This window comes from Mercenaria mercenaria, chromosome 4, assembly GCF_021730395.1.
Source record: "Mercenaria mercenaria strain notata chromosome 4, MADL_Memer_1, whole genome shotgun sequence".
NCBI classification, from domain to species: domain Eukaryota; kingdom Metazoa; phylum Mollusca; class Bivalvia; order Venerida; family Veneridae; genus Mercenaria; species Mercenaria mercenaria.
Window position 1 is genome coordinate 45,727,588 of NC_069364.1, and position 19,458 is coordinate 45,747,045.

General features: G+C 37.2%; 3 protein-coding genes across 3 annotated transcripts; all 3 read left to right on the plus strand.

Annotated features, from left to right (window-relative positions):
- The first annotated feature begins 6,442 nt into the window (after positions 1-6,442).
- On the plus strand, positions 6,443-6,988 carry LOC128556614 (uncharacterized). The gene has a single exon (XM_053542166.1). The coding sequence runs from the start codon at positions 6,443-6,445 to the stop codon at positions 6,986-6,988; it is 546 nt and encodes a 181-aa protein (XP_053398141.1).
- Positions 6,989-8,166: 1,178 nt separating this feature from the next.
- On the plus strand, positions 8,167-9,483 carry LOC128556615 (uncharacterized). The gene has a single exon (XM_053542167.1). The coding sequence runs from the start codon at positions 8,167-8,169 to the stop codon at positions 9,481-9,483; it is 1,317 nt and encodes a 438-aa protein (XP_053398142.1).
- Positions 9,484-10,208: 725 nt separating this feature from the next.
- On the plus strand, positions 10,209-11,495 carry LOC128556616 (uncharacterized). Its single transcript, XM_053542168.1, has 2 exons — positions 10,209-10,290; positions 10,588-11,495. The coding sequence occupies exons 1-2, from the start codon at positions 10,209-10,211 to the stop codon at positions 11,493-11,495; spliced, it is 990 nt and encodes a 329-aa protein (XP_053398143.1).
- The last annotated feature ends 7,963 nt before the right edge of the window (positions 11,496-19,458 follow it).

Genomic DNA, 19,458 nt, shown 5'->3' on the forward strand with positions numbered 1-19,458 from the left:
TTATTTGATCATTGGACAGAGTAGACAATACTATACAATACAATTTATTTATTTATTTCGGTTTTACGGCACACCAACACAGTATAGGTTATATGGCGCAAAACAGGACTACAAATTTTGGTTTCATATCTCATTTACATCAAAATAAAAACATGACAGAGGTATGGAATCAAAATTTGCATACCTGCTGGAATCACAGAGTTACAGCAAAACCAAGTGTTAAGACCCTATTAGTCGCCTTTTACGATCATGCAAGGGTAAGGCAGTGGTTCCAATTCTTTTCATACACAGATCGTCCCAGAACCACATGGGGCACTATACAATGCAAAGGGTGAAGCGCGAAAGTGCAATGGTAAAGCTTCACATTACGATGGTGACACTATGATTGTGAAGCGCGACAATGCAATGGCGAAGCGCGACAGTTCGATGGTTACACTACAATGAAGAAGCGTGACAGAGCGATGGCGAAGCGTGACAATACGATGGTGAAGCGCGACAGTGCGGTGGCGAAGCGCGACAGTGCAATAGTGACACTACGATGGTTAAGCGCGACAGTGCGATGGTGACACTTCGATGGTGAAGCGCGACAGTGCGATGGCGAAGCGCTGCTATAAGATGGTGAAGCACGACAGTACGATGGCGAAGCGCGGCTGTTCGGCGGACCGTCACCATCGCACTGTAGCGCTTCGCCATCATTTTTTTTTTTGTTGTTGATTGTTTGATAAGACGTTCTTTTTCCATTGCATATCAGCTGACGCTGCAAATTTCTAACTAAGTGCCAATCACGATTCCCTGCAATATCAATTGTGAACTTAAACGGATCTTCTACTTTAATTGAGTACTTCAGTTTTGTTTTTTGAACAATCCATTACCAACTTTTAGTAACATCTCTAAACCGATAAAGCTGGACAGATCTACCTATCATAAAAATCAATAAAACCAATAATCCAATATCATCGCTACCGGACGGATTCGTTGATTTCCGTACTAATTGTTGTTGTTGTAGTAACACGGGGGAAAAATCGATTATTAACAGCTTTGGTCATTATCTGACGCATTTACAGGCGGGCGGTTTGCTAAACGATATACTTGATTTGAATGAAGTTTTAATAATTATTAAAGTGAAAATCGGAACAAGTCGAAAACTTATATAATACTTTATTAATTGTCAAATAAAAGTTATATTTAAGAATATGAATATGTTATCTAAAATATTTAGAAATCGTTACATTTTATACATCGAACATATAGATTTACTTTCTTTTTAATACATGAAACATCATGCTAACGTATCTCTATGTACAGAAAAGAAATATTTACGCACAAGAAACTGTCTGTAAATAAAATAAATATTCAAGAATATGAATATGTTATCTAAAATATTTAGAAAGCGTATATACTTCCTCTATACTCGCTTTCTTTCACATATTATGAACATTAGAACATGAGCTTTTGTTTCTAAAATATTTTCAAAATTCTAAAGAAAGTGAAAGATATATATTACAATGCAAAAACCATAAAACCATAAAAATACCTATAACTTATAGTAAGTGGGGTAACATATCTTTTATGACCCGGCTTGAAACAACACTGACCGGATATTATTTATCCCTAGGCAATATTGTAATACACAATAAAAGTCAAAAGGTAATTTTAAGATATTTGTTACAAATAAATTATTTTATGCTTAATCTGAGTGTGTGCAATCTTGAGACTAAAACAAATAATAGATAACGCAATTTTTAAATGAATGATTAAAGAATGTACCAAAAACATGCATTAATTTGAGAATACAGAATAATATATACAAAGGAGGTTCAGAAACAAGCAGAATTATCAGTTCATCAAGGCTATCTTTAAAAAGTTTGGTCATATTATGAATAATAGAAAATGATATTTTTTTTTGTTTCAAAATTACTAAAAAATCCAATATGAAGAAAAAAAGATGACCGCGTCGGAGATCGGACCCGGACCGCCGCGGCAATAAAAAAAGTACCCAGATTGCTCGGCAAAAAATAATATAGGTATCTGGAAATTAATCATCGCTATATTTCTTAAGAATGCTTTGAAACTCAATTACTGACAGACTATATTTTACGGAAACACATGAGAATTTGTTGCTTTAAGTACTTTTTTTGCGATGAAAATTAAAAGCATTTGTATATTTAATGCGAATTGAACACTAAATCCTCCATAGCGTTATTTTAAACGACAGCGGATCTAGGTTTCGGCGTTTCTGAATTCAACAATTAATTTGTTTTAATTTGTCTAATTACAATCCCAGTTTTTTTGTCAATGTAAAGTTGCTTACAATTCATAGGCTTTGAGCTGTATCAGTTTGTATCGACAAAGTCAGACTAGCAGACGACAATATTTTCCGTAACGGCTTCCGAGTACTTACGGATAACGGCGGAAAAAGTCGGATTTTTTTAAGAAATGTTCACTGTACACACTAAAATGCAAAAAGGACCAAACAAACCATTATTAAATTTAAAACAAATTACACATAACGAAAATTGAATAATTTTTCTACATTTTTAGGGGTATCGATTTTTTGATTATTTGCGGAAAACATCTCATTTTATCTGTTATATTTGAAAAAGTCATTTTTTTCGATCCGTTTCCTACAGAGTCTTTATGAACTGAGGTGGGTCTATTTAAAGTCAAAAAGGACCAACCAAATATTAAAATATTCTTTTGAAAAAATATTCATAATATCCGCAATAAATTAAACTTTAATTTGTGGGGTATCGAATTTTTGATTTCCAAATAGAACTTTTTCTATTTAAGTTTAAGTATTTTTTCCTTCTTTGTTTATATAGGCAAATGTATCGATTTTCCGATAGATCGATGTTACTAAAAGTTGGTAATGAATCCTTGCTGCTCGATACACTCTTAAGAGTGTATGTGCATCTTCGACATCACTGTGGGCATAATATGTCTCATGCAAGAACTCAAAGTACAATGAAGTAGGTTTATACTGTTTTTAAAATATCTTTTTTTTCTGATATGTAATGAAAGAAACGTTATATCAAGTCAACAATCGAGTTCGAGTTACAAACATAAAATCAGCGATAAAAAGTATACAGTAGAGTATTTCTTTAAACTAAAAATGAATAAGTAAACAAACTCAGTTAACAGTAATAGTTCAACTTGTTGATATGCCTTAACTTTTCATACATATAGCAACAATCCGACATCTAAGGCGCACAGTTATAATGTTTTACATTTATATCGTACATGTATGTACAGTCTCGTTGTGCTTTAGATATATTTGAAATGGTAACATGCATGATTCCATTATAATCGCACATTCACATCGAATACTAATAAAGTGAAAGAAGATTTTTAAGATGCGCATTTTCACAGAAGTAATTCCATTATAATCACACATTAAAATCGAATGCTAATAAAGTTCGCAGCTCAAAACTAGTCGAGACTTCTTTTTTCTATTATAATTCGATTTATATGTGTTATTTTCTTATATTTTGGTATATGCTTTCATTAAACGTATATTTTTACGATAAAATGTCGACAATATGCTCCATAGTACAAGTTTTCTGAAATCGTCCGAAACCTTCAGCATAACTTTTAAAATACCATCAAATAACGCCTCGTTTAAGCTCGGGATGGGGAAACAATATTGGTCCTACTGAAAGAACAAAGTCGGCGACATACAATTGTTTGTTTATCAAATGCAAGTAAATATGATTGCGCATTTATGATTAAAATTTAAACAAAATTCCTCGACTTGTAAAAAGGCTATACTCGAAAAACGGACAACTTTCCAGCAAAACTCTACGTTACGATTTATGTAAGTCTGGCGCTTTAATACGTCATAATCTTAACGTACGTCATAGATCATGCACGGAATTTATATCACAGGAAAGGAAATTTTTTAATCTTTTAAAAATATATTAATTTCATGCGTGTCCGCTTCCAACTAAAATAGGGATATGCTGAAAACCTTTGAGAAACAGTGAAAATTACGTCAAGTAATGACGCCCAAAAAGTACCGTTTTGGGCCAAGTTTTGCAGCGAAGCTTAGGTTAGAGCCAAGCGGAAAACGGGAGAAAATCAGAAATATTCTCAATTGTCCTCCGTTCGTTTTACTTAGATTTATCTAAAAAAAATTAAAGGTTGCACTCCTCCTTAAATAACATTTTTTTTTGTAGTTGATTTTATATTAGTAGTTATTTTTTTATGTCTTGATATTAAACCCCCTCATTGTGTCAAGAAAGATGTCGTGACACTTCATTCGTTTTTTCGGGCCTGGTAGGTAGGTTTTAAAAATGGGAGGATGCTTAACATATACCCAGTTTGGTAGGGCCTTAGTCATAACTTTATATCAAAATATCACTTCTTTGTAACTTATGAAAGTAAAGGCCACTCACAAAATGCTCCTTATTTTAAGCACAGTAATTCTGTATCTGATTGCAATTGATGTGCATTAAGATATGAAAATGTTTTGTTACAGTAAAGATAACTTTAATAGATGAATGAAGTTGTCATTTCTTTCTTCCCAACTAGAGCAGCTAACGTATAATGTATTTGTTTTAGCACACCAGCAGACAGCGGTAGGACCTTTTAGATTTTTCAACACTCTATAACATTTCTGTCCCAGTCACACACAAAGACACTTGCATCATCTGTCAGAGTTATACCACGGGGTCACCCATATTTCCATATCTACCAATCATCTTACATTTCCAGTTTAATCTTGTAACTCTTTTCATTCTCCAGTCAGATATATAGATACCATTTTGACTACATTTGACATAGTGAGGTATACTGGAAATAATTGTTCCTGGACCAGCGATAAATGAAAACAATTCGTTTTAAACTGTTTGATGTACAGTGCCATTGGTATGAAAATTTGGAGTTTTATAGGATCTTCAAATGATACAAGTTTCCCCTGATAGCAACTTATACCTTGGCATACTCCACTTGTATTCAGAGTGTGTTTCTTTGTGAGATTGTTCGAGATAGCTGATATAAACTGAATCGCATTTTTTTCAGCAGTGTGACAGCAAGTTCTGTAGCGATAATTCTATAGGCATCCGCAGTCTACTTGCAATATAAAAAACAGTCCCGTACAAAGGCCCTTATCCCCTTATTCGTCTTATATTTGTTTTTTTTTTTTGCTCCGTGGGGAAAGGAATGGAAGGGGTTGAAAGAGGTAAGAGCTGTTTTGTGTGTCTTGGGATAAAGGAATGGGGCACGGATAGGCATCCGCAGTCTGTCCGCAATATAAAAACATTCCCGTACAAAGGCCCTTCAATTAATTGACTTCCTATATAAAGGCTTCATATACAAAAGCCCTCAAAATTTTACACTGGCTTCCCGCTAACCCTGTCTTATACAAAGGCCTTTCACGTGTAAAGGCCCTAAAGTTGCTACACTTTGTACTTGTTGTCCAGGCCTTTATATAGAAAAAGGCCTTTGTATGAGATAATAAGTCTTCATATAATAATGCTTTTCTATATAAAGGCCTTACCCGTGCAAAGGTTCTTCACATACTACACTTTATACATTTTCAGAGGCCTCTGTACAGGAAAAGGCCTTCATATGCGACATAAAAAAGGCCTTCACAGGAAATTATCTTATACAAAGGCCATACCGGTACTAAGGCTCTTCACGTACTATATTTTATACTTTTTCAGAGGCCTCTATACAGGAAAAGGCCTTCATATGGGACAGGAAAATGCCTTCCTATAGGAAACTATCTTATACAAAGGCCTTACCCGTACAAAGGCACTTCACGTACGACTATACTTTTTGAAATGCCTCTATACAGGAAAAGGCCTTCATATGGGACACATAGGAAATTATCTTAAACAAGGGCCTTTACCCTTGCAAAGGCCCTTCACATACTACACTTAACGTTTCGCGTATCCTATACAAAGGCCTTCCTATACAAAAACCCTAGAATTTCTTCACTTGGTGCTTTTGAGCGACTGGGTAGAATCTTCCTATACAAAGGCTTTCCCGTACAAAGGCCCTCCATGTATTATAATTAGACCTTTGAACACATGTTGGCATATTCGGTCCGTCTTTCCGGCCATGGGCATGACCTTGACCACGCCTATCATACCTTATCTTGACCTGAGAGGTCCTGGCGTTCCACCTATGGTCTCGGGGTAAGATTCCGTCCATCCGTTCAAGGGCAATAACACGCCCAATCTGACCGTTATTTCACCTTGATTTTGTCCGCGAGCTAGATACGTTCAAAATATTGTAGTGTTAATTACGCTAGTATGCACGTTACGTCTTACCGCGTTTATGACGTCAACGTCACTTCCGACGTTATGATATGTTGTTATTGTTATGTATGCTATCAAGAGATTCAGAATACAGATACGAACTGACACAACGCATTTTATTGTTTCTTTGCTGGATCTTACTTACATTTTTGGTGCCTTGACCAGGATTTTGATTAACCATGAATCTTCAGAAACTAATTTCAACACGAGAAGGTCAGCGCAGAGTTGTACAGAGGAAATTAGACAGTATAACTGATGATATGTCGCCACTTGAATTTATGTCGCTGATGGACTATTTGACAGAGAAAGCTGAGATAATCAAAGGACTGAATGAGAAGATAGTAAACCAGTGTGATGTCGCAGAAATTGAAACTGAAATTGTAGAAAGTGAAGAGTATTCATACAACTTAGATCTCAGAATTCAGAAATTACGTGACACTTCTCGCAAGCATAGTCAAGATTTTACAAACAATAGTTCTGTGGATAATGAAGAAAACCCAGCGTTACCACGTCATTCAGGTTCGAGTACTTTTTTTCAACACAAGCTTCCGAAACTGACTTTACCTACCTTTGATGGAGATCTAACAACCTGGCAAACTTTCTGGGACTCTTTCGAGTCATCGGTTCATCTAAATGCTTCGTTATCGGACGTTCAGAAGTTCAACTATCTGAAATCTTTGCTTCAAGGTACAGCTTCATGGTGTATTTCCTTTGACGAATTCTAACTATTCCAAGGCAGTGGGTCTACTCAGAGAGCGTTTCGGTAAGTCTCAGAAGATTATTCATACGTACATGCAGTCTTTGTTGGAACTTGCAAAACCTGACCACAGTGTGGTGAGTTTACAATGTTTTATGATAAAATGGAAACTTTTATTAGAGGTTTGGAATCCCTCGGACAATCGCAAGAATCATACGGTAGTTTACTTGTACCAATAGTGTTGGAAAAATTACCTGGTGAGATCAAACAAAACATGGCACGTGAGTATGGTAGTCAGAGTTGGAATTTACAGGACTTGAGATTACATGTATCTTTATCCAAAGAAATTTCTTTTCTGGAAGCAGGTGAAACAATGGAAGTGTCGGAAGCACACAACCCTACAGCGTTATTCTTTGCTGGAACCAGACCAAAGCCGAAACAACCCAGCCACAGGCATAGAAACGATCATTACAAGAAAAATGACAAAAAAGTGTGCCCCTTCTGTAAAGATGAACATTCTCCAAACGAGTGCACAAAGGTCACATCATACGAGTCACGCATTGCTATAGTGAAAAAGGAACATCTGTGTTTTAACTGTTTACGGAAACATCAAGTATCGTCGTGCCGTTCCACAAATAGATGTCGTCACTGTCAGCGCAAACATCATTCTAGTATATGTGATAAACATTTCAAGCAATCTTCATTAAATCTGCAATTTGCAAGTTCACAGTACCAGCTACGTCCGACGTCGTATCCCAACCCGATACAGCAACTCTACATTCAACAATTGATTCCAGACCAGATATACTACTCAAGACAGCAGTCGCCCAGGTATGTAATTCCAGTGTTTCTATAGAGACAAACATTCTTTTTGATGAGGGAGCTCAGCGTTCCTTTATTACTGAAGTGTTGGCAGAAAAGTTACATTTTCCCCAGACCGGAAGTGAGGTAGTACATTTAGCGTCTTTCGGTGATACCAGCCAGAGAGTTCGAAACATGACCAAGGGAACTATTTCTCTTATTACAGACGATAAAGAAAAAATAGACATAGAAGTGTTGATTGGGCCAAAAATAGCCGTTTGAGTGTTCCGAGGGAACGGTCCAACTGCGGTACAGTCAAGAATTGGATATCTTCTGTCAGGTCCGCTTCCAGTATCCACATACAAGCAACTTCCGGTTTCCGCACAAGGAAGACCCACGCATCACATGCTTAACGTTCTTACGTCACCAACAGACCCCTGTGATCTTGAGAGATTTTGGAGGCTTGAGTCTCTAGGAATTTCAGAAAATGAAGAAAATAAGTCTACATCTACTTATCAAGAGGATTACCTGCGGGATTCTATAAGCTATAGCAATGGACGTTATTCAGCAAAACTACCTTGGAAGGATGATCATGAGACTTTACCCACTAATTATGACATAACGAGGAAACGTACTGAAAATGTCATCAAGCGTCTACGTCAAGACCCACAAATCTTACAGAAATATGGAGACATTATCAAAGATCAGGAGACGAAAGGTTTTATTGAGAAGGTTGATGAAACTATCGTACCACAACACCAGATACACTACATCCCTCACCACGGAGTTAAGAAAGATTCTGTTACTACACCGATACGCATAGTAAATGACTGTAGTTGTCGTCCGTCACATGGTCAGCCTAGTCTTAATGATTGTCTAAAATCGACCCCTCCTGAACTCAATGACATTACCCACATCTTGATGCGTTTCCGGTTACACAAATACGCCGTATCTTCCGACATAGAAAAAGCCTTTCTCCAGATACAATTAGCAGAAGAAGACAGAGATGTCACGAGGTTTTTATGGCTGAGCGATCTCAATGATCCCGACAGTACTTTGATCACATACAGGTTCAAGGCAGTTCTTTTCGGCGCAACATGTTCCCCATTTATTCTAAATTCGACACTCTTGAAACATCTAGAAAGCCATTGTGATGTATGGGTCAGTAACATTTTGAAACGAGACTTATATGTAGACAACATCCTGTCAAGTTTTGAAGATGAGAACCAGACGCTTGCTTACTTCCAGGATGCGCGCGTTCTGCTGTCGTCTGCTAACTTCAATCTACGCTCATGGAATTCTAACAGCCAACGTCTACGAAACTTAGCCGCAACAAACGATGTTTTAGACACAGACAATATCACAAAGATACTTGGTATGCGATGGAATGCAGAAACAGATATGCTGATGTTTCAAACAACACATATACCAATCAGAGCCATTACAACAAAACGTGAACTTTTACGACAAACGTCAAGATTGTATGATCCGCTAGGTCTGCTTAGTCCGGTTACAGTACGTGCTAAAATTATGTTACAACACATTTGGCAAGAGAAATTCGACTGGGATACTCAGTTACCAGCTGACATACAACATAGATGGGAAAACCTTGTGAATAACTTGAATACCATATCCACAACTAAATACAGACGATGTTACTTTGAAATCCCTGCCGCAGGCGAGAATCCCAGAAAGGAGCAGACACTTTACCCCTCACCCTAAATGTTTTCGTAGACGCAAGCCAGTCTTCATATGGTGCTGCAGCATACCTTTGCAAGGGACAACAATCATCACTTATCAGCACCACTTAAGAAACTTACGTTACCACGACTAGAACTAATGGCAGCTACAGTTGGTGCTCGATTAGCGAAGCACATACAGAAGACACTTCAGCACACAGATGTTTACTTCTGGTCAGATAGCCAAATCGTTTTATACTGGTTGGAAACAGCTAAACCCTTACCACGAATTGTCCAAAACAGAGTTAATGAAGTGAAAGAACTTACAAAGAACAGCAAATGGAAATACTGCCCCACCAACTCAAACCCCGCTGATCTACTTACCCGTGGAATTACAGCTAAGCAATATGCAGAGAACGAAAGTTGGCTGAATGGACCACCGTGGATCAACGACCCTTCAAATTGGCCTACATGGAGTACGAATGAAACTTCAGTACTCGCAACTTTGCACGACACTTCCGGTGCTAATCCCACGACTATACCTATGGAACCAGCGTTTACCTCCGGCATTCATCAAGTTATTGATATCAGCAGATTCAGCACATACCAGAAGCTATTACGTGTAACAGCATACGTCATGAGATTTATATATAACTGTAGACATTCTAGCAGACGACTTGAACCTTGTCCTACAGTGAACTTACACACGCAGAGAAAACATGGCTTTTAAACTGCCAAACCATTACTTACCAGGAAGAAATCATCAACATGAGGTCCAGTAAATCACGCTCAGAACTTGTCAAGCAACTAAGATTATTCATCGACAATGATGGTGGAGTCCGCTGTGGAGGTAGAATTCACAACGCGCCGCTGGCCGAGAGTTCGAAATTTCCTTACCTGGTACCATCAAGGCATCCCTTGACCCATTTGATTGTTCTTGATTGCCACCAGAGAGTTCTACATGCGGGCGTTGATTCTACTATCACTTACATTCGCCAGATGTTCTGGATCCCAGCCATTCGTTAATGTATAAAGACAATCATTCGAAAATGTATCACGTGCAGAAATGTAACTGGGAAATCATATGCATCCCCTGATCCACCTCCCTTACCCAGATGTAGAGTAGAAGATACAATACCGTTAACAGTAACACGTGTCGACTTCACAGGCGCACTGTATGTCAGAAGTAAGAATGAAACTGAAGAAAAGGCATATATTTGTTTATTTACATGTACATCCACACGAGCGGTTCACTTAGAAGTCGTCCGAGATTTATCCGAAGAATCCTTTCTTCAAGCTTTTAGGAGATTCACCAGCCGGAAATCTCTACCACACGTCATGATCTCCGACAACGCTTCAACATTCATGGCTACTTCTAACCATATAAGACGTCTGTTCGAGTCGCGGAAAGTACAAGATGCCCTTACCAGTCAAGGTACCACGTGGAAGTTCATACCCAAGCGCGCTCCATGGTTTGGCGGCTGGTGGGAGAGATTAATCGGGCTCACCAAGACAGCACTGAAGAAGACTCTTGGTCGTTCTTACGTTAACTTCGACATGCTACAGACGGTAGTTACCGAAATAGAAGCTGTTTTGAATGACCGGCCACTAACGTACGTCTCTTCCGGTATGAATCCAGAACCACTCACACCAGCACATCTTCTATATGGCAGACGCATTATAACATTACCATATCACGACCCTAAAGATGAAACAGTCCCAAGTTCAATCCTTGGTGGACACCGTAACATTAATAAACAAGCCAAGATCCAGATAAAACTGATAAACAACTTCCGGAAACGATGGAGACACGAATATCTTACTGCTATCCGAGAGCAACATCGTACATCAGGGCGGAATAAACAATCCATAGCGGTAGGCGACGTTGTACAAGTTCATGATGAAGTTCCAGGTGCACAATGGAAGTTGGCAGTCATAGAACAACTCGTGCCCGGTAGAGATGGACTGGTTCGGTCAGCGAAAATTAGAACAGACAATGGTACTACTAATAGACCAATAGTAAAACTCTACCCTTTGGAAGTTACAGAACTGTAGATGTGATATACATCATTCGTGAAAAATGACACTGATACGATGTGAGAATCTTTCAATACAGTTGATTTAGACTACTTAAATACGATGGATTATTCTGTTAGTTTTAATACATTCTTGTGAAATAACGCGTATAAATCATAGTGACTTTAACTGGTATTTACATGATGCTAATACCTGAAATTATGGACATTCGCATTTTTTAGTTTGCATGTAATATCGGAGACTTACAATTTACACATTAGATGAGCATTATCTAACATTTCGCGCCCCCAGTATGTCCGCGAGCTAGATACGTTCAGTATTGTAGTGTTATTTACGCTAGTATGCACGTTACGTCTTACCGCGTTTATGACGTCAACGTCACTTCCGACGTTATGATATGTTGTTATTGTTATGTATGCTATCAAGAGATTCAGAATACAGATACGAACTGACACAGCGCATTTTATTGTTTCTTTGCTGGATCTTACTTACAGTTTTTGCCCTTTCAGGGCCAATAACTCCTCATGGGGTCAACCGATCGAGGTCAAAACTCGGCCGATTGATGTCTGTGCCAGATCGACTCGACCAAAAATTATCCAGATCGGAGACCATGGCATCCGTCCCAAAACTTCCTAATATTTGGTGGCTCTTGCCAGAGGCTACCCCTTTTCCTATACCATGGCCTTCGTTCCCAATGACATCCAACAATTCCTACCCCTACCCCTTTTCACGTACAAAGGCCCTTCAATTGATGGAGATAAAACATTTTTTACTTAACGCGGCTCTTCTCAAATTCTATTATTTTAGTGATTCCCTAGGTAAAACATTGATGGGTAACAATGAAGGGGTAAGACCGGTTTGAGGTGTCTGGGGTTCGGGATTGGACGTTAACATAGAACCCTAACCCTAACCTTTACTTGTCAAAAACATGTGAAATAAATCCATTTTAGATCAAATTTCCTGTACAAAAGCCCTTCAACTGATAGACTTTGAGCAAAAAGTTTCCTATAGATTATGTCAAATAAAACCATTTAGCAACAAATGTACATGTCCTGTACAAAGGTCCTTCAATTGATGAAGATTTTTTCGGATACGAAAATAAAATCATCACAGCCTCCTACCCTACCTCGACCCCGACCGCAAACCTGACCTTGACCCCCACCCCTACCCCGACACCGACCCTGTCTGATCAAGTTCGATATCTTGCAGGAGGAAGGGTCCTTTGTATAGGACACCCCTACCCCGATGGTTTACAAGGGAGACAATTTAAGGGAGATAATGTGCGAAGACCTTTGTAAAGGAAGTATTTTACACCGACGGCAACCAAGGGGAACAATTTAAAGGGGGCCACTTTAATAGAAAAGCCTTTATATAGGAGGTCGATATAAGCCAAAACATGGTACCATTGGGGCAGAAAATATGTTATTTTTGGACATTTTTTATTTCTAGCCCTACCGAAAAAAGGAACCTCACCCTCGAGGGACCACGTCCTAAACTGTCCAGAAATGAAGAAAAGGGTTTGCCTCGAGGTCAAGTGTTAGTGTTATACGATATAAAGGCCCTGGTAAAGGCCCTGCTTTTATTAGTGATTCCCATATAATGGCTCTGGATTACATATAGTGGCTTCTTTTAAAGGCCTTTTACCATATAATGGACTCAAATTCGCTTCCTAAGGCCCTGCATTAGGACCTGACCCAAGCCAGATGTAAGACTGTTCACATGATCATTTTGTACCCACAAAATGAACTATATTAGTCGAAATGTCATAAGGTATGATAAAGTAGTTTAAAATCCATATTGTTAAGAAAAGGAAAATATGATATTATTTAACAGCAGATTTAGGTCAAATGACCAAACATAGAGATACAACCTGTCCACATCCTCATTTGGAAGTATTCTCTATGTGTCACTACAAAAGGTATATGTACAATGTCCCTTCATTAGGTCTGATTTGCACTGTTGTTATGTGCTCGTTTCATAATATTGTAATGCTCGGCATTTCCATGCTTGTTTTTCTCATTAAAATTATGTGTTATTTATTAGAAAATTAACTTTTCTATTTATTTTTCTAATTCAAAATAAGTAATTTCTAACCATTTCCATGTTTCTTTGTCTGCCATTATCGTTACAGTTTGGGCATGCGCACTTGACTTTCCTCACTTGACCTACTTTACATGTAAACAAATCAATTATCTTTAGTATCAAATTATTATTTATTTCATGTCCTGTTTTCTGGCTAGCTTTAAGGGTGATATCATCATGTAATATTGTTTTTGTAATAATATTACTGTGAAATCTCAAATTTTCGTGGGGGACTAATTTTCGTGGATTTCGTGGTTGAGTCAATCCACGAAATTTAATCCCAACGAACAAGTAAAATTCCAATTCAATTTGTGTTCAAAAGTTGAAACCCACGAATTCATATCCCCACGAAATTGCCGTTTTGACCAAAACCACGAAATTTCATGCCCACGAAATTAAATGATTTCACAGTATGTAGTTTTACTACGTGAATCTCCGTATTGCAGTTTTCCTCCTGAAATCCTCAGTTTTCCTCACCGAGAATCGTAAGTTTGATGAGCAAAAACAGGAATCTGCATTTCCTCACCTCAACCCGGGACTTACTACAGTCTTCACCATTCCATTTCAGTATTTCTCTTACATTTTCTCTTTTGTTAATTAATCATAGTCATTTTAGGTGAAGAAAAATATTTTTTATATTAATTTCACTCATGAAAAACCAGTTTTCCTGTACATTTGTCTTTCCAGTATCCATAATGTGTATAGTAAAGGTGATCGAAAACATACATCGGCATAGAGACACCTCGGCCCGGTCCCAGTCCTTTTATCAGTTGGGAAATATACCACACACACACAATGAGAGAGGTGATACAATGTATATACAGGCATATTGGTTAATATAAGATATTGGCGTGTGTTGGGGGGAAATATTAATCTTATTCCGGACTTTTATAGTGGCTTTAATGAGTAATAATGTCTGTTATAATGTCATACTTATTCTAAATTTAAATATAATTCTATCATGTTATGATTTTACAGAATAAAACTGATCTTGCCAGTCAAATTTATCATGTTTCAATTTTTATGTATAAAGTATCAAATATCAAGTATAGGTATTTCCAATTCAGTATTTAATGTGGTCAGTGTAGGTCATATACCTCAATAATAATAAGGCTATATCTTAAACGATAATCTGCAATCTATAATAAATTGTCCACATCTTGGCATACAAAATGCTGTGCTTTCTTGGAAAGGTCCAAAATATTTTAATATTATAGTCAAGTCCTACTGAGGCCAATGCCAGTTTTAATTATATGTTTGTAAACAGTATACAGTTAAACCGGTTTAATTCCCCAAATGACTGCCGGGCAGTTGGTCTGTTCCCAAATTTCTATCGGTACCTTCTTATTTTCATATAGTCCACCGCATGGCTGAGCCCTACTTTGATTAAAGTGTGTTTTAATGTCCGTAGGCATGGATCTAAAAAGACTACAATTTATGTATAACCTCGGTTCGAATCAGTGGTTGAGAGACCAATATCCTCAATAATTATAAATGCTAAGATTCAGGCCCATCTTGGACCCAGTGTCAACTCACTGCCAGGTATACTTATATGTGTTAGACACCATAGCATGTAAACCTGTATGCCTGTCTCCAAGCCTTCATTGCATAATATATCTGTTTCTAGTCTCGGCCGAATATTATTTGATTTCATAGAGGAAAAGTATTCTGAAAATATGGCAGCCTTTTCTGGTTTATTGGTCGAGATCCAGCAGATAGGTTTCTTGGATGAGAAGGTGGAGTGGCAGTGTGTGGGTGGTAGCCCCAAAGCATATTCATGGATTTCATCTAGAAATAAAGTAACCCCATATAACTTTTGAGTTTAAAGACATTTTTAAACTAATATTATTAAAGGGATTGGTAAAATTCAAGTGCTCCATTTTTCCTACACTCTTCTCTCCTTCATACTGTAAGTAGTAGCAGAGCTCTCATGACAGTGAAGCAGTATGATTAAAGCTACCTGTATTGTCAAATTAAAAACAAGCGTGGCTATGTGAATAATTCTGTCTTAATCAGATAAATGTCTGCATTGCAGATGCCCTTAAATTATGTTCTATTGCACAACTTTCAATTGTTCTCACGTCAAAAAATGCCTTCACTGTGCAGATCCAACCTGCATACATAAATAATTTAAACAATTCTGAGTGGAATTACATTACCCCTTTTTGAAATAAGGTCTTAGATTTGTTGCACATAAAGTAAAATATAAACTCACCCTGTTTCTTTGTTTACATTTCTCGTATAGTTCCGGTCTTTAGCGCCGCCTCGGAAGTATCACTGGCTCTTTTTTTTTAATTCACCTCCATAAAGAGAATGAGCCAGTGTTTACAGCCCGTGAGCAAGCAACGGTGTAAAAACCATAGTTTTGTCTCTACCCGAATAAATCTCACACTTTTTAAGCACCAAAGACTTCCCCCTAAAACACACCAAGCACACCGTACCAGTTCAAAATAACGTTATAACTGTTCAGAACAGGCTAAATGCAAACCAACAAGACCGAAAATCAGGTTCAGTCCGTCTTTGTTACTTACAGATTCACTATTTACCTTTTTCGCTTTCGCAAATTTCCTTCGCCTGCTATGATTTTCAGTGACAAGGCGGCAGTGTAAAGAACGTTTTCATTGGCGGAGACAGTTTACGTAATTAAAACGTAGCGATAAAATCCGAATTGTACCCGAATATAAACAAGCGGCTTTGGTAGACAAAGATTAATTAAAGAACAACTGGTAAGTAACTAAGTAGGATTGAACCTAATATTTAGTCTTGTTAGTTTGCATTTAGCCTATTCCGACCGCTTGTAACGCTATTTTTAACTGACACGGTGTACTTGATGTCTTTTAGAGGGAAGCCTTTGGTGCGTTCGGGTAAAGAAAAAACTACCACTTCGTACGTTGTTCGTAAACGGTTTGCAACTGGGCTTTGAAGTAAGATTTTTTTCTGAAAGAGTATTCACTCCGGTTATTGATAAAGAAATATTTTTTTCAAAAAAAAAATATTACGGACCTGGAAGCAATGCTCATAAACACCTTTCTAATGGCTCATTGTCACAAGGGTAAAAAAAATCAAAATGACTTTTTGTCATTTTTTTCTTAGAAAACATCATAATTGCCATATATTAAAGTGTATATGGTTCATGGACCCATACTGTATCCTAGGTACGTTACTGCCATCTGTGCTCCTGTGTTGACTGTTTTGACTGTTTCCGCCGCATGCGCAGACTTAGACTTCCTTTCTAGGTTGCGGAACCGATGAAAAACTTTTCCGCAAGTTCGCACATTGCTCTGATTGGTTGGAATCTATCTAGCGGGTTGTCATTGGAAACCCGCAAACTAGAATCCCGCGTGTAGCAAAAGAAAACCTTAACTTTTCCGTCCGATTGAAGAATAGAGTTCGCTAAAAAGTGAACACTTGGAAGGTCGGGATTGCAATGTTCAAGTTATGCTATTTACCAGAACAGCAGACTGGGGTAGATCACGATTTTCCGACTTTCCGCATGTACTATATAGCGGGATTTCTGATGTTCCGTGTTTCACTATATATCTATATGGCTATATTCGTAGTTGCAGAAACTCAAAATTTTCCGACTTTCAGCACATACTATATAACTCTATTGAATCGGCGGGATTTCTAATGTTCCGCACTTTACTATAATATATCTATATGGCTATGTTCTGAGTTTCGGAAACTCGGGATTTTTAGACTTTCCGCAGTTACTATATAACTGTATTGAAACGGCGGGATTTCTGATGTTCCGCAGTGTACTATATACCCATATGGTAATATTCGAACTTGCGGAAACTCATTAGTTTTAGACTTTCCGAAGATACTATGCCATTGTATGTTCAGGGTTGCGGGAGCTCGGCATTTTCCGACCTTCCGCACTTACTATATAACTATATTGCGGAAGCTTGGCATTTTCCGCATTTGCTATATAACTTATATTAATTCTCCAGAGGTCATCTCTGGCTTTCCATATATATTTTATAAAAATCTTGACACCTCAGATTATATGCAAGCTTAGCGGGATCTCCCTTTTTAATCGTACGGGTATCTGTTTTCTGCATGATGCATTTAACAGAATTTTCATGAACGTTTAAGTTAAGTTTTCCGCAACATCTATTAAAGGGCGCATTGCACTTTGTAAATATTTTACAAACTATATCTCATTTTGATATCCTGTTAAAGTTGAAGTTATTTCCTATAGGAATGTGTAACTTTTTCTTGGTTATAAATCATACTTTTTACTTGTGACGTGGCAAACATGTCCATGTACGTCATTTTAGTGTCATGTTGAAATACGATAAAAATTTATTTTTAAGCTACATTATTGCAATTAACATATATACGTGCATAATATAAATTTCTATGATGCTAGAAAGATTTTGTTTCTTTCAATAATGAAATGCAGGATATGGAACGAAAAACGAAATTTTAAATTTTTTAAGTATGTGGAATAAATAAAACATTTATCTAATTTACCGAGAAAATCGGCTCGAAATAATTTCGCCACTTTTTATGTATTAAAGAAAATATCATTCTAGACAAAATATCAAAATATCAAGAAGTCTCACCGTTCAATATTGATTGTTATTTTTGATAAGTTAACCATACCCGACAATAAAAAAAATGACGTCAATTTATATACGATAACGCGCACCGCACACACTCGCAATACAGCTCTGTCATTTTTTTCTCTTTTTTTTTTTTTTTTTTCGCCTTTTGAAGTTTAACGCATATAAATATTAATAAAATCCACCCATCTTCAACAAATTTTCAATAAAATCTATGATAAAATAATCATTATAATCATATTGATCCAATTACCTAATAAAGACAAAATAGACTTCTGTATGAGGAACACATATTTACTCATATGTATGAAAGTATTAAATGAATACTTAGTCTATTGCAAAAAGATAAAGATTGAAAAGTTCAGGTTCGTTTCAGTATTTTGCATTGTCATGCGATATTTTTGTGATTCAATAATTGGACATGCACACACGTTCATAAAGTAACTCTAGAAAGCGGCTAAAGTAAAAAAAATAACACAAAGGAGACTACTAAACACTTTTAAAGCCCACATTGTGAAAATTGAAATAACGATTTGAATTTTGACACGTCAGACGCTGTTTGAAATTGCACGCTTCCTTAGTGCCCGTACAGGTAGCTCTGTCTTATGCTAGTATTCCGCTTGAGAGAAATTTTAAAGTGTAAACATTAGCATTTTATATGTGACGTCGTCTTTGAAAACCGGTCCAGATGCGGCATGACGTAATATCGAGAAACGACGTCTAAAGTTGCGCCAAGTTTACGCGCGCAGCTTTCTTACACATGTTTTAATTAGCAAAAGTTTGACCGTTAAAGTACGACTGCTTGTTACATGACTGATAACAGCCTACTAGAGAAAGAATATTTAGACATCAGACCTGTAAAAAAATAGTGGTATTACGTCTGAGACAAAATAATTCGTTCAAAATCAGTTGTTTCCCCTTCGCTACTGTATGTTTCCGGTTTCGGATTTTATCAGGGAAGCATGCGAAGTTTACTTTTGTTTAACTACCTTTTGTTCAACGATGAAGGGATCTGAGACTTGTAATACTGTTTACTGATTTGGTAAGTACCGTTTATAAACAGTTGTTAATGTAGATTCTCCAATATATTTGAAACTTTCACTCAAATAAGTCTGTATTTTACCCGGAAGTGAATCCAAAACATACCGAGGGAAATTTATGAAATTGATCTTGTGGCCACTAAACACAGATGATTTCATTATGCCTGTGTATTAAATATAAAATGGCCAGTTGGGTTATCACAAAGATTATTGAAGGCAGGCAGCTACTTACTCAAGGTGACCAGGATTCATCAAATTATTTCATTGTCCATAGTAAGCATTAGTATG